This window comes from Perna viridis, chromosome 1, assembly GCF_037379345.1.
Source record: "Perna viridis isolate PV_CMFRI_1.1 ecotype Kerala chromosome 1, ASM3737934v1, whole genome shotgun sequence".
In the NCBI taxonomy this organism is placed as follows: Eukaryota; Metazoa; Mollusca; class Bivalvia; order Mytilida; family Mytilidae; genus Perna; species Perna viridis.
Window position 1 is genome coordinate 52,940,227 of NC_142445.1, and position 15,583 is coordinate 52,955,809.

The 15,583-nt window shown below is 32.4% G+C and overlaps 1 protein-coding gene across 4 annotated transcripts in view; it reads right to left on the reverse strand.

The window, feature by feature from the left end:
• Positions 1-15,583, reverse strand: part of LOC148629337 (phospholipid-transporting ATPase ABCA1-like) — a 53,295-nt gene that overhangs the window by 33,670 nt on the left and 4,042 nt on the right. For all 4 annotated transcript variants that reach the window (XM_088548582.1, XM_088548592.1, XM_088548573.1 and 1 more), the window contains exons 3-18: positions 13,263-13,359; positions 12,712-12,856; positions 12,138-12,259; positions 10,054-10,178; positions 9,381-9,659; positions 8,253-8,330; positions 6,953-7,259; positions 6,566-6,709; positions 5,616-5,771; positions 4,994-5,131; positions 4,283-4,438; positions 3,828-3,974; positions 3,250-3,405; positions 2,826-2,965; positions 1,478-1,594; positions 776-1,132 (exon numbers count right to left, since the gene is read on the reverse strand). In XM_088548582.1, the coding sequence (XP_088404708.1) occupies positions 776-1,132; positions 1,478-1,594; positions 2,826-2,965; positions 3,250-3,405; positions 3,828-3,974; positions 4,283-4,438; positions 4,994-5,131; positions 5,616-5,771; positions 6,566-6,709; positions 6,953-7,259; positions 8,253-8,330; positions 9,381-9,659; positions 10,054-10,178; positions 12,138-12,259; positions 12,712-12,856; positions 13,263-13,359 (2,664 nt within the window). The remainder of the gene's footprint in view (positions 1-775; positions 1,133-1,477; positions 1,595-2,825; positions 2,966-3,249; positions 3,406-3,827; positions 3,975-4,282; positions 4,439-4,993; positions 5,132-5,615; positions 5,772-6,565; positions 6,710-6,952; positions 7,260-8,252; positions 8,331-9,380; positions 9,660-10,053; positions 10,179-12,137; positions 12,260-12,711; positions 12,857-13,262; positions 13,360-15,583) is intronic.

Below are 15,583 nucleotides of genomic sequence, written 5' to 3' on the forward strand. Positions count from 1 at the left end.
CTTACCTTTCCACACTCTGACACGGTATCTAACGCCTGGTTGACCATGTCTATAACTTACCTTTCCACATTCTGACACTGTTTCTAACACCTGGTTGACCATGTCTATAACTTACCTTTCCACACTCTGACACGGTATGTAACGCCTGGTTGACCATGTCTATAACTTACCTTTTCACATTCTGACACTGTTTCTAACACCTGGTTGACCATGTCTATAACTTACCTTTCCACACTCTGACACTGTTTCTAACACCTGGTTGACCATGTCTATAACTTACCTTTCCACACTCTGACACTGTTTCTAACACCTGTTGGACCATGTATATAACTTACCTTTCCACACTCTGACACGGTATCTAACGCCTGGTTGACCATGTCTATAACTTACCTTTCCACACTCTGACACTGTTTCTAACACCTGGTTGACCATGTCTATAACTTACCTTTCCACATTCTGACACTGTTTCTAACACCTGTTGGACCATGTCTATAACTTACCTTTCCACACTCTGACACTGTTTCTAACACCTGGTTGACCATGTCTATAACTTACCTTTCCACACTCTGACACTGTTTCTATCACCTGGTTGACCATGTCTATAACTTACCTTTCCACACTCTGACACTGTTTCTAACACCTGGTTGACCATGTCTATAACTTACCTTTCCACACTCTGACACTGTTTCTAACACCTGGTTGACCATGTCCATAACTTACCTTTCCACACTCTGACACTGTTTCTAACACCTGGTTGACCATGTGTATAACTTACCTTTCCATACTCTGACACTGTTTCTAACACCTGGTTGATATTGTTCAGGGCATCTTTCCAAGTATAATTAGATATATTTATATCATTGCCACTATACAGGAACCTAAACAAAGGATCACATGGACTGTAATTTGGGTCCACATCACACATGAATGAGAAGTTTAGTCCCGCTGCTTGAGTGATATAGTTGTTCAGTGCAGCTGAGGCAAAACCAGGTATGAGAGATGAGATATCAAATCCCCCAACAGTTTGGCCTGTCAGGATATCTGATATATTAAATCCTGGGAGTGATCCATTACAGGCTGTTTGTCTAAATGTATGCCAGACATCATCACAAACCTCAGAGCATGTAAAGTCCTGAAATGAAGTAAAAGCTGTGAAAGAACTTTTAATCTGGACTATCAGTTTTCATTGGTACACATTTTTTCTCTAAAAATCTAATTTGTATGAAATCATGGCTATTCACCATGAAAGGGCTAACCAACCAAAGAATGTTACAAAAAAATAGGGACTAGTACTCCATGAGAACATTTTGCAGATTTTTCAAATAATTAAGCCAATGTTTCTGAAACTAATTAAAAAACAAAATATCATAGTCACCACAGGCTTACAGTTCATACTTTAACAATATGACATTAATACATGCACTACATATAGGTGACCTTCGTTTATAAAAACTAAATAATGTTAATGATAGGTTACCCTCAATAGTTGAATATTTGGATCTGTATCAAGGAAATTGAACAAAGAATCAGATTCTACCCTCCATGTATTAGCAAGATCTACAATGCTGAACAGATCATCAAATGTCTTGTTTGCCTAAAAAATAAATAATTTATAATGATAGAGCACAGTTTTAATAACAATTTTTGATAGTTATTGTAAATATATAAATTTTCACATTGAACTAATTTTTGCTATTTTAATGGTGGACTGAAAAGCATGAAAAATAGTACTTTACACTAATAATTTTTTACACCATTAAGATTGATACCCGCAAATATGGTCACTTGACAGAATCCACAAAAATTAGCAGCTGCAAAAATTAATAAGTTTATAGAAATTACGAGGAATAGGGTTGGTTTACCCTTGATTGAATTACCCTTAACTCATTAACTTAATGGACAATTGACAAAGAGATATGAATTTTCTATCAGACATACACTCAAGTACCTATGAAATGATAAAAAGGTTGAATCTCCTTGTTATTTGTCCAGTGATCTACCTATGACAGTTCATCAAGTTGTAATCATTCAATAAAGGGAAGACCAACTTTATTCCCTAAAGTCGACTACATTTTAAATCACTGTGATATCCAGTCATATTATATTTATACACATGTAATTCCTTTTTATGTTTACACCACATTTAAGGAAGTACACCTAAGGTAAGGGACATAACTCTTGAAATCAGTGATACGTTTGTATCATATTCAATTTCACCAACGCCTTTCAATCAGTCCAAGTTACTTTGATGCTTACATGAGATTGATGTAAAATGCTGAATACAAATGTTTACATGATTCGTAAGAGTTGTGTCCCTTACTCTAGGTCTACCTCCTCAAAACACTGTCATTTCTTGTTCATGAACGAGAATTAAGATTAAAATTTACAATAAAAGACAATATGGTATTGAGAAATTGACCATACAAGCCTGCTCATTACGATTCCTGTCATTTTCAGTTAAAATTATAGGGATGAAGAGACAGCGAAGTCCTACATATGTAGATCCTCTGTCAAAACATGAATATTTCAAAATTTTTCTGTCCGAATTGACGTATGAAGTAAGTGTGTGATTGTTTGAACTTTTAACACAGATACCCATCAGTGGGAAAATATCACATATTCCCGCAGGACACGACATCAGCAATATAACAATATAATGGTGCATTTATTAATCAAGTTAAATGTAACTTGAATACAAATAGCTCCGTCCCTAATAAGAAAAGCCTAAAATTAAATTAAAGTTCAAGACAGAACAGGTAAATTTAAACAAAGGAGCCAAAATTTTTAATGAAATATAATAAAACCACAGCAATGAAATAACATACCATTCTAATAACTTCATTTACTGTTGTACTGTTAGGAGCATATGGAATCTTTCCTTCAACAAGAGGCTCCAGTTGTCTCCATATTACTTGTCCAAAGTCAGTTGACTCTAAATTATCCACTAAATCTGCACAAACTGTTCCTAAAAAAAAAAACCAAAAAAAAACCACAATATTGTCATGACTTCTGAAATATAGAACAGGGTATATGTTATTTACTCTACTCTAAACAATGTATGTTACTTACTTTACTCTGAACAGAGTATTTGTTATTTATTGTACTCTAAACAGAGTATTTGTTACTTACTCTACTCTAAACAGAGTATTTGTTACTTACTCTACTATGAACAGAGTATTTGTTACTTACTCTACTATGAACAGAGTATATGTTACTTACTCTACTATGAACAGAGTATATGTTACTTACTTTTGCACTGAACTCCTGGATTTCCTATAATTTCCTTTCTGTTACCACAATTATGGCAATGTGGGTGTTTTCCTCGTTTAGATTTATACTGACCAGCTGGACATGGCTTACAAGTGTTACCAGCAGAATCATAGAAATATCCTCTATCACAATACACTGCAGTAAAAAAGATTAAAGTACTAATTAATACTCTTTATCACAGTACACTGAGTACACTGAAGTAGAAACAGATTATAGTTCATACAATAATGACATTTTTCTTTTATAAATTTGGCAATAATCCACCCAGTTGTTTCAGAGGAGAATATTGCTAAAAAAAAAGTTAACAATGACAAATGAGACCACAGATGCCAAGTGATGACAAAAGCTTGAATGGCCTTTGGCCTGGAAAGCTAAACAGCCTTGATATGTAGCAGTGTATAATATTTCAGAATCCACACATGTGATACAACACTCAACAAAAATTAACTGTTTTAAACAATTATTGTCTATCAAACGAAAAATGTAGGCATTAATTAGTTAGATAATAATCCTATCATCTTCAATTCTAGTATAAGAATGATTTTATCATCACTTACATTCACTACACTGAGTTCTGTCACTTCTGGTGGAAGTCTTATGACCAGTACACCTTTTACATTCAGTTTTCCCACCTGTTGGCTTGTAATGATCATCCTTACACGGAGCACATGAATCTGTTCCTTCCTTCCCTGGGCCACAGTAAACTAAAATACAAATGCTTTACTGCATCAATCATGATCATATTTTTTTCCCACTGAACACTTTATTTTGATTTCCAAATGGACTATTTGCAACACATAATTTAAATGCATCTTTTAATTAATAAGTAGCTATATTCATATTTCATTAAATTAAACAATCAGATAAAAATTAGAGTGAACTTACATAGTTACATACATTTTCAAAAGTGCAAGTGTTATGTTTTTGATGAAAATTTTTTTACAAATAGCACATAAATTTTTACATAATAAACCCCAAAAAGATTTTGGTGTTTTCAAACTGTAAATCTTACTTTTACAATCATCCTTCTTAACTGAACCTGAATATGTGGTGTTTTTGTTAGGGTCACAGGTAAGACATGTTGCCTGGGCCCGTGAAGGCTGGTAAGTCCCATAGCTACAGGGTGTGCATTTACTACCATCTATATAAGTCCCTGGGGCACAGTCCACTGAAAGGGAAAAAATCAATTCAATGTTAATGTCATAATAATGTAACATGTATTCAGGCAACCTAAGACAAAAATATCTCGTATCAGTTTTTTGCATCCACACATGGTTTGCTGATAAAAAAAAAATTACTATAAATGTTATTAAAAAAGAAGTACATATATAAAGTATAAAAAAACTCGTGTATCCTTGACTAAGAAGACAAATGTTGTGTATTCACCCTTGTTACTAACAAGATAGACCTGTGTGTGTTTCACTAAATTCAATCTACCATATGTATGTAAACAATTTTAACACATGATAAAACAATGCTTTGAGTGGATATTTTTCATTCCGGTGGAATTGACATATTCATCATATCCATTTTTGTTAAGTTAAAAAATACTTACAAGGCTAAAATCAAGAAGGGACTTGTGTAAAAGTGCATGATACCTAACCTCCAGTGACTTTTAAAGTTTGAACAATATTGTTTACTGACAGAATGAAATATCACAGTTAAATGTGCAATATATGTTACATGAATGGAAATATATAGTCACATCTTTCACAGTACTTACAAACACACATAGTTCTATCAGCACTAGATGTATATCCATCAGGACATTGAATACATTCTTCAATACTAGATGTTGACTTGTAGTAGCCTTTCTGACATGTGTCACAATTATTGCCTTCTGAACCAGCTGGACAAATCCCTTTAAAAGATGACAGAGAATAATAATAAGATAGTTAATAGGAAAGAGTGAATAAGATATTATCATGAGTGCCAAAGAATGCCTAGATTTAACGAGTGTGTGGAACTTGTACTGCGCACATGTTTAATCCTTAAGCATTCTTAGCACGAGTGTTTTACAATAACCAATTGATTATCCTATTTATTATACAGATTTTTTTCATAATTCATCGATATTTTCAACTTTAATTATAAATTCTGTGATTGGTGGATTGATATCAAAGTTGTGACGTTTTGGCAGGAGTAAGTCCCAAAGTTACATTACTGAATTTATTTCACAGTGTGAACTATCGAAATTTTTTACACTGGGAACATTCGATAAAACACTGCTATCTTTATAATAATAAGTATATACAATATCGATTTCATCAGTAAACTTTGTGTTTTTGTAATTTTTTTCTTACAGATTCAATATTCAAGAAGAAAAAGTTACCATATGAACTTACTTATACAATTTGTAGCAGATTTTGAGCCAGTAGAAGTAGTGTCATGGTTAGCTGGACACATGGTACAGGAAGTTTGGTTGTACTGGGATTGGTAATATCCCTTCATACACTGAGAACACTTGCCATTGCTGATGTAATATCCAGGGGAACAATTCACTGAAAAGAAATATTGATTACAAATGTTGTTGAAGGAAGGTTATACCAGAATTTTAATTGTAAAATCACAATAATCATGCCTTGATCTGTTACCAGAATGGATAGTCAAGATCACCTGCAACCTGGATATTGTACTCTAAACTGACACGCAAAAGTGGAACAAGAACGTTTTTAAATGTTTGAAAAAATAAATAACTAATTTTGGTAGAATCTGACCATCATTAAGATAAGTAATAATATTTGTGGAAAGAAATCACTGATGTACTGTACTGTAATTGTTACAATTTCAGACCTGGATAAAATGTTAATGAATATACAATATACTCCTTTTACACCATTTACTTAAATAATGACTGGAAAAAAAGTTTGATCACTTTGGTCATATCCTAAAGATGTAGTCTCCCCTTTAGGCCCTAAGAGTTATATCAATCAACAAACCAAAACCACAGAATAATTTAAGAATAAAAAAGAATACACAGAAAGGGTCACCCCTACTTTTTCAGTAATAAGTAGAAATCTATAAGCCAATTTCCACTTGTAGTAGCCTCACACCAGAAATTTAGATTATGGTGAAATATAAACTGAGTTGTGTGCCAAACAGGAAGTTGAAGTGTCTAAGCCTAAAATCAATCCCACAATATTATACACTATACAAAACTTGTGCTCAAATATCAAGTGGCTTTGGCAGACAGTTGCACAGAAAACTGTAATGAAATCTAGTGTGATGGACATATGAATAGACAAGGGTAAAAAGGTATATTCCCTTCTTTATGGGTATAATTAGGCAGACTCACTAATGCTACATCCTGTTCTTGTAGAATCTGATGTGGTCTGCTCAGGACATTTCATACAGGGATACAGTCCATCAGTTGGCTTATAATATCCCTGGTCACATGGTTCACAATTGTCATCCCCCTCTTTACCAGCACTACAGGTAACTACAAGATTTTAAAGCAATATTATAGCGTTCTATAGTTATCAAAATATGAAGTCTATATTTTTTTTTCCTCAAATATATTACTGTCAGAGTAATCACAGTCATTTTTTAACCAGTAAGTTCTATTAGGCCTTTTGCAATAGGAAAAAATGTGATACAAATAACAAAACTTTAAAAAAAATCTGTTGATTATTTTAGAATTTCATAAACATTAACATGTTATTTATTCTGCGTATAAGTTCACCTTGGCAATCTTTTTCTTTAGTAGAAGCAGTTGAATTAGTTTTCAGATTATCTTCACAAGGCTTGCAGGATCCTTGATTAGCTTGTGGTTGGTATGTTCCAACAGGACAAGGGAGACATCCTTGTCCAGAAATATAGTATCCAGGTCTACACTGAGTTGTTCCCCCTCGACCACAAACCAAGGATTGGACAGTTTGTGTGACATTCACATTTGTTCCCATGGTAGCCCCTTGAACTTGGCTAAACAGATTCTCAACTGCTGTAATAATTCCTTGGTCACGTTGATAAATTGCATACAGCTTCATGAACTGAAACAAAACATCATTTTATTTGCATACAAAAAGAAAAAGAACAAGCCTAAAACACACTTTAACAAGGCAGGGATACATGCTAAATGTAAAGTATTGGTTTTCAAACTGAATATGAAACAAAACTGTTACTAGCAAAGAAGACTTCAAATAATATAAAATCTATTCAGAATTTCAATCATCCCAGTTTATGCTACTTAATGAGAATCCATATTTTTGAAAATTTTATGAAAATGGTCCATAAAATTCTGAATTTCTAACATACTAGTAGGTAAGTAGAAATTCACATTCATAACTTGTAGTCTTAGTTCGTAGAATCAGTTAAGGTAAACAACTCTCCAATTTTATCCCATATCTTATGAAAATGACCACAGTAAAAATGACTTAGTATATTAAGTTTAAAAAGGGAATGTTAACCACATTTATCTATAAAAGGGAATGTTCACCACATTTATCTATAAAAGGGAATGTTAACCACATTTATCTATAGATAGTTATTCTGGTAATACTAGTTTCTAGGTTAAAGCGAACTAAACTGTAAATTTATATGAACCATGATAAGTTTAGAAAAGCTTTGGTTGAGTTGTTCTCTACTTTACATATTGAAACTAAAACTGCAAATGATGGACATGTAAAACCAAATCCATTTGGATGGAATTAAAATGAAGAATAAAGTATTACAAAATGTATATTGTTGACTTTTTAAGATGCTGGCAACAAAAACTTTTTTAAAACAGCTAGAAATCTAACAGTGTTAAAACCAAGTTTTCATTTTCAACAATGTTTCATTGTATGCAACTGAAGTATAAATACCACAGGAAAAAATACTCTGAAAATCAAACATTTAAGTATGAATATTACTAAGTTTATCTTCTGTATCTATATTTTCCCATGATTTCAATGTACAAACACTCCTAAGAACTGGGTTTTTCTATTTCAATGTACAAACACTCCTAAGGACTGGGTTTTTCTTGTATCTTTTAATGAACTTACATCCTGATAAAGTTGCAGGAACTGGAGTGGATCTGATAGTATTGATTGTCCAGCATTTCTTTCAATATAATTCAAAATCTGTAAAACATACATCATATTTATCTTGGAAATAGTTAAAAAAAAAAAATGAAAACTGAAAGTGAACAAAGAGTTAGAAAAATGCATATGCCTTCTACACTTTTCATCAAAAGAAACATTGACTTCCTATATCCACAGTTCACTTAAGAAAAAAACCGAAGGTAATATGTCTATATTACTGTCAACTTTCATAATAGTGTAAATGCATCCAGTATATCCCATTGAACAAATGTATTTTTCCCATAATAGTAAACAAGAAGTAGTTGTAAGTGCTGCATACCAAATATCAAGTGATTATGATCAGTAGTCCCTGAGAATAATGTTAAGAAAGTTCTGGTTACAGATGAAATGACAGATAAAGCTAAAACAGTATACCCCCTTTCTTCTAAGCAGGAGTATAATAAAAATAATGAAGAAGGTTGGGAAAGGTGCAGAAAAAAATTGACCGGTTGTGTACTGATATACAGTGAGCGAAAGTGATGGGAAATATTAATCAATTAAACCTAACTAAACTGTTTTGAGAAATTTCATAATTTACCCAACCTTAAATAAAACTCTAATTTGTACTTAATGATATATATGACTTTCTGAAAAATTTCATGTTGTGTAAGAAAATTGCATTATGACCAAAAACTTACCTTCAATCAGAAACTTGTGAAGTAACCACAAAAAATTGAATTTCAGAAGTAACAAGCTTTCTGGATAGATAATTTTTTTGTCCATCCTCTCATAGACCAAATTTTGTAATGTGACTGTGAAATTATCATCATTTTTTAGGATTTAATCATTAAATTTTGATACTAAAATTAAACTACAAGGAGTGACAGTTAAATTTTTTCAGTCAATATCAAATAAACCTCAAACCCTTTGGTTCACACTAAAAAATAACCTGCTACACAGGATATTTACTGTGCACCACTTAATTGAGGTAATTTTTCATAGACAGAAAAATAGAGCAGTAATTCATTAAATACATGTACTAATAAATTACCACCTCATACATGTACTTATTACTCCTCCAATGACTAACATTTCTACATTGATGTTTACCTCATTTCTAGCATTAGGATCATTGAGTGCTGACAACAGTAGAGCATATAACTGGTCAAACTGAGGTGAAGTGAGGTTACAGATCTGGTTCTGTACAGTCTCTCGTACACTGTCTGATGGAATGATCAGAGTTCGGTTTAAGTACCCTTGTTCACATAGGAGATTCTGTAAGTCCTGAGCTGTCATATTGGTTCCAGGAATCTGACCTCCAGCTGAAGAATTAGTTCTGTTTACTGAGACACTGCATTCTCCAAAGTCTAACAGTAAACCAGTCGGTAACTGTCAATAAAACATATGTTTTTATAATATGATTTGTTACTTATTCTACCTTACACTTCCTTGTAACTCCTCTGACAAAACAAATAAAAATACAACAACTTAAAATTAAAAACCAAGTAATTTCTTTTGATATATGTTTTTCATATGCTTACGAAAAATGATATTTCAAATACGTTGTACATCTACTGACAACATTTATATTTTTTTATATTTTTTTAAAAGAAAGTGTTCCCTATGTCCTAACTTAAGTTTCTTTTCACATGTTGGATTCACCTGAAGGTGATAAAAGTCATGTACTTTATAACAGATGTCTGTTAATGTCAATGGTTAATAAATATTCACCACATATAGTTACCATAGTCATCTATAGGTCAAAAACTACTACTATACTCACAGCAAGGTTTATACTGGAATTGAGAAGTTCATCCACAACACTAGGAGACAGACTAATGTTACTGTTGAGTATCTGGTTACGTAGATCAGTAGGGTTGGTTACAATATTACCAAGTGATAAACCACCTTGAATGATAATCAAGTTTTTTTATTCAGTTAGATCAAAAGTACTCCAATTTTAAAAATGTTTTGGAAAATACATTCTGAGATTAATATTTTATAACATATCTGTTTGCCCAAAAATAAGAATTTGAAAATAAATACCCAACTACAAAACAAAAATCTTCAAACCAAATAGAAAATTAAAAAGCTTCGTTGAAAGCAGCATGATACAACCACAGCCAGTTGAGCTCTGTTCACTTGACGCAAGTGTGGACACAATATTAGTTTTCGACACACTAAACATAGGGACTTACAGTTCATTATGGACAGAAAAACTCATTTGGACACAATATTGCACAATATTTTTTAATTCAATTTTAGTATAAATTCTGCTTCAGGGTGTATTCATCGATCACTTTGTACCTCATTATATCAAAAACAGTACATGATGAGGTTAATTTGGTAAGCATACTTCTTAAAGCTCTTGTATTTAGGCTGGGATTTTCATATTAAATCCTAAGAAAACTTTTTTTTTGCAAAACTGCACCAAATATTATCAATCCAAGTCTGACCATTGTGGTATGGAATACTGTGGAAAAATATGAGCGACATTCCTATGCTTTTATTGGCATTACACAGTTAAATTCCATGAAATGCTTGTTTTAGACCCCTTTATGGCCTCTAATTCTTAAACAGTTGGGGGAGGGGGTAATAACCTCTGAAATCAATACCAACCTTCCTTTTGTGATTTAGGACTTTGTACAGTGGATTCCGCTTAATTGCATAGCCTAATTGCCAGTTAAAATTATGCAAATAACCGGGCTATTCTTATAACCGAAATTACGATTTGACCGGAAGTGTGAGTTCAGGTAAGACGACGATACTGTGGATCAACCAGGGATATCACTGTTCAACATTTCTGATCTGGTATTTAATTGTTATAGACCTTCTCATTGTATTGTTCTTTTATCAATAAATAATAATATATATTGTGTTTGTCTTGTTTATTGACCTTCTTTACGTTGTGTGTATTTATAAGTAAAACCACGTGTTTCTCATCTATAAATAGTCAAGTAATTTCCTGACCTTTCTACGAAAGCAAATCCCATATTTCATATTTCAGCCAGGATTCAGTGTAATATTCATAAATGTTTGCAGTTTGTGGGCTTTTGAAATGGTCTGTGTGTTTTTATTCCTCTGTTCATTGTACACTGATAGTTGTGTATTATACGGGTCATTGACCTCGATATATTCCTATGAAGTGTGGATAGTATGGGGCACCTTAGGGTAGTTGAATTTCATTAGACATTGTACTGAATGAATGACTTTTAATTTTCGTATAATATTTATGCCTAGTAACCCAAGCTCACTCAAAACTGTTCAGCTCATTAAAGAAAATTAAATTTACATTGATAATCATTTGTAGTCGGAAGAATTTAAATAGGGACAAAAAATACCCCAAGCCGAACCTCAAGCCGCATCATAAGGTGATGTTCGGCATGTCGTCAGAAGTCATTGTTCACCTAGGTGCTTGTTTATTTTAATGTAATTAGAAATCATTTATATTTTCTTTCATGTCCAAGATTTTTTTAATCCATTATTAACACCTCCTGATTGATGATAATCTAGTTTTTACAACAATAAATATGATTGACATATTTATGACCCCAAGGCTTAAAATAGAATTTGGGAAAACCTGTCTTTACCTGGACGAGGCAAAATTCTCTATGCAATAAACCGAAATGCACCTCCAAGGCCTATGCAAATAAGCGATTTTTTCCTTAATAGAATAATAGGAAATGGTTTTGTGCAGGAGAAAATTATGCTAATAACCGAAATATGCAATAAAGCGATATGCGATTAAGTGGAGTCGACTGTATTAACATTTTATAAAGATCAACCAACTAATACCCAAGTTATCACATTAAAACCAAGTGTTTAAGGAATATACTTCCTAATAATTTGTGTCCATTTCATCCCTACCTGTAGCAGTGCCATTTCTTATCATTCCCAATACCCTCAGTATGGTCTGGCCATCTTGTAGTAAATTTTGTACTAATGAAGGCTCCAAAATCTCTCCTAAATCTTCTAAGATTCTCGTTATTCTGAAAGTAAATAACTACATATTTTTACCTTACACCTTATCCAAGAGGTTAATAGAGCATTTTTCATGTTATGCATTCGTGTAATCCTAGGAAACATGAACCAACATTTTAACTGTACTTGTGTAAAATTTTGGTTAGTTAAAATTATACATTTTGTTTTCTTCCAAAGTTGCAGAAATCACAAGGTCAAAGTAATGAATATTAAACAAGGTAACATGTACTAAAAATAGTCAAAAACTATAAGTAATAGACCTAAGGCAAAACCAACCCTCATAAATAGTAGTTTGGCATTTTTTAAACACATTTGTACTATTAGAAGTAGTTTTGAATGACATAAGAAGTGGGGTATAAAAACTGAACATTTCAAAATTATTCATGGCCGATAGCCTTGGGCCACTGTTTTAAACTTAAATAATAGTATTATAAACTTTTATCTTAATATATGTTCTTACAATGACTGCTGATTGCCCGAAGCAGTGAATCCAGGTCTTTCATCAGCTGTAACAGTGGACTGACATTTTTGGTCAGCATTACAAATAATAGATTGCATGAAAGGCCAGGTGCCAGCACTTGGCATTGCATTTCCATCAAAATGGCCTACAAAAGAAAGTAGTATACAATCTTGATTAGAACATTTTGATTTGCCTTTAAAAAATAATGATGATATACAGCTAGTAAAATATTTTAGTTACCACATATGAAAGTGTTTTAGAGAACTTTTTACAATGGATGTGTAGTATTAAGTGAGTACAAAAATAAAAGTGTGGGTATTTGAATTCAACTAACCTCCATTTTTACATATCTTCACATAGAACTTCCTATAAACCAAAGAACTGCTAGTACTAAAACTCATTTTTGTTGAAGAAACAGTGAAATGTCATCTTTAAAAATTACACTATTCTCTCTGTGGAATATTATATATCAGTTCTTGAGAGATACACTGGCCATTATAGTGACTCCTTTCTACTCGTTTTTGATCTTATAATACACATTTTGCACTTACATTCATCATGTCGAACTTTTAAATCTGGACGAGTTCTAACAATCACTAAAATTAAAAAGAGTGCCAAAGGAAAGGCTACTTCTGCAAAAAACCGGAACTGAAAAATAAAAAATAAATATCTACATTGTAATTGTATTTTCATTATCTTATGTGATGTTACAACCACAAAATGATGCTTAAAACCTCTTTTAAACATCTATATGTCTATATCACATAAATATTAGAGTATTGATTATCATGCCTATCACAATCTCCAAAGCAAAAATCAAAAGTTGTTTCAAACATGTCTTTTTCCAAGCAAAACTCAGCAAATAGAGGATAAAGATAAAAAAATTAGAAAAAAAACTAAAAATTCTCATTATAAACATGCCACACACTCTACACTGAAGCATGCAATTTGCATAATAAACTAATATCAAGATTGCCTCAGAAAGTTTGTTGTGGTCTTAATCAACAATTTGGCATATGGTAGAGGAAATGAAGTTAATATAACCAACTCCCTTTATCTTTGGAAAATTTCATGCAACCTGCACATTTCCATTAAGTACATAAACTGCCTAGAAAAGCTGCACTTGAAAACTGTAGAAGAAGATAGCCAGACAAACCATTTACAATCTGCTACCTCTATGTAATATTGAAATTGCTAAGTTCAACTATCTCTGATTTTGGCAATATCCTTCTACTGATTTAAAGATTAAATCTTAATTTTATTTCCAACAATGATAGCACATATTCTCCAACACATATTTACTGACGATTTTGAAAACAGTAACTGAATGATATAAAATGAATGACATACAGACTATGTTTTGTGTAGTGTTCAGTCTTCTGATGAATGGTGACATAAGGTATTCTGAAGGATCAAAATCCTAAAACCTGTTGCAGGAGATAGCTGGACAAACCATATACCACCTATTATCCTTGAGACAATTGAAATGCTTAGTTCAACTATCTCTAATTTTGCAATATTTTTTTAAATCAAAATCGTTTAGCCATGCAGATCTCTATTTTAGGTGCATATATAAACATTCTACAAAAATTCAAAGCTGAAGCTCAAAAACTGTGAAAGAAGATAGCCAGATAAACCATGCACCACCAAACGGAACAGAGAGATGAAAGGATGAACAGACAAAGGTAATTTAAGATGCCCCTTCTCCCCAGGACATCTAGTCATAGGGCATAAAAAAGAAACATTCAGGAAGACAATTTTTCACTTTAAAGTCCTGTCTGTTCTTTCTGATTAAGACTATGGCCTGGTAAGGATTTCACTGGGACAGAGTATTTTTTGAAAACTACCTTCTATTTTTCCAATAACAATCTAACAGCAGTTTCTGAAAAGTTCTCTGACCAATAAGATTCCTAAGCAAGACTCAAGAGAACTGAATTTAACTCTGTTTAACATTAAATGTACTTAAGTCAAAAATAAGAACATATTGTTATACATGCATTTACACCTATATGTTATATCACATGTTGTACTTAACAATAATCCTCACAATTCTATCATGCTATAGCCTTTTAATAGCATTGTTAAATGTACTACTGAGATAAATATCAATAACAGTCATGACCATGCTGATCCATAAATAGATTCTTTTCATATTATAATTACGGTAGATGAAAAATTTTCCAAGTTCTACTTTCTGACCAGGTACCTATGTACTGTTTTCTTTTATTTGCTGCTTTACAGAACAATATTATGGAATATGTCATTACTTCGTGAATTTACATGCCCTTGTGCAACAAAGAAACTGTTCTAAAAGACCCTGAGAGTCCTACTTAAAAGGCAATGCTCTTAGTGTTCTGAAAAATTCAAATAGTTTGATCAATTGATCCATCTGCAAGTTGTCTTCTTGGAAATTGACAGTGGACAGACACTCAACATTTCACAGGGTATCACATAATACACATGCACTTCAAAGCTTGACACTTCAAGTGCATTCCTAGTTTAGTTAAATTACAAATGTACTTACGTTAATATTTGCTTGGCCTACATTTTTACTTTTCACTTTGTATTTGAAGGTGATATAGGTTACTTAAGTCATTTAAAACTTACTCAAATCATACCTCAGGTGCAAATACATTAAGGAGAAGGGCCAAGTGTATAACTCCCTCTATAGGTAAAAAAAGTTTTTGAATAAAATATCAATTTCCAAAATATTTTGTGATTACTTTTTTCCACAGAAATAAATCTTATTAAGTCCATTACCACCTGAAATCCTGTAACTACCCCTTTATAACCAAAACATATATGTCCGTTTTAAATTTTAGACATAAATAAAGCAATTCATAGAACTATTCCCTGTTTAAAAATATCGACA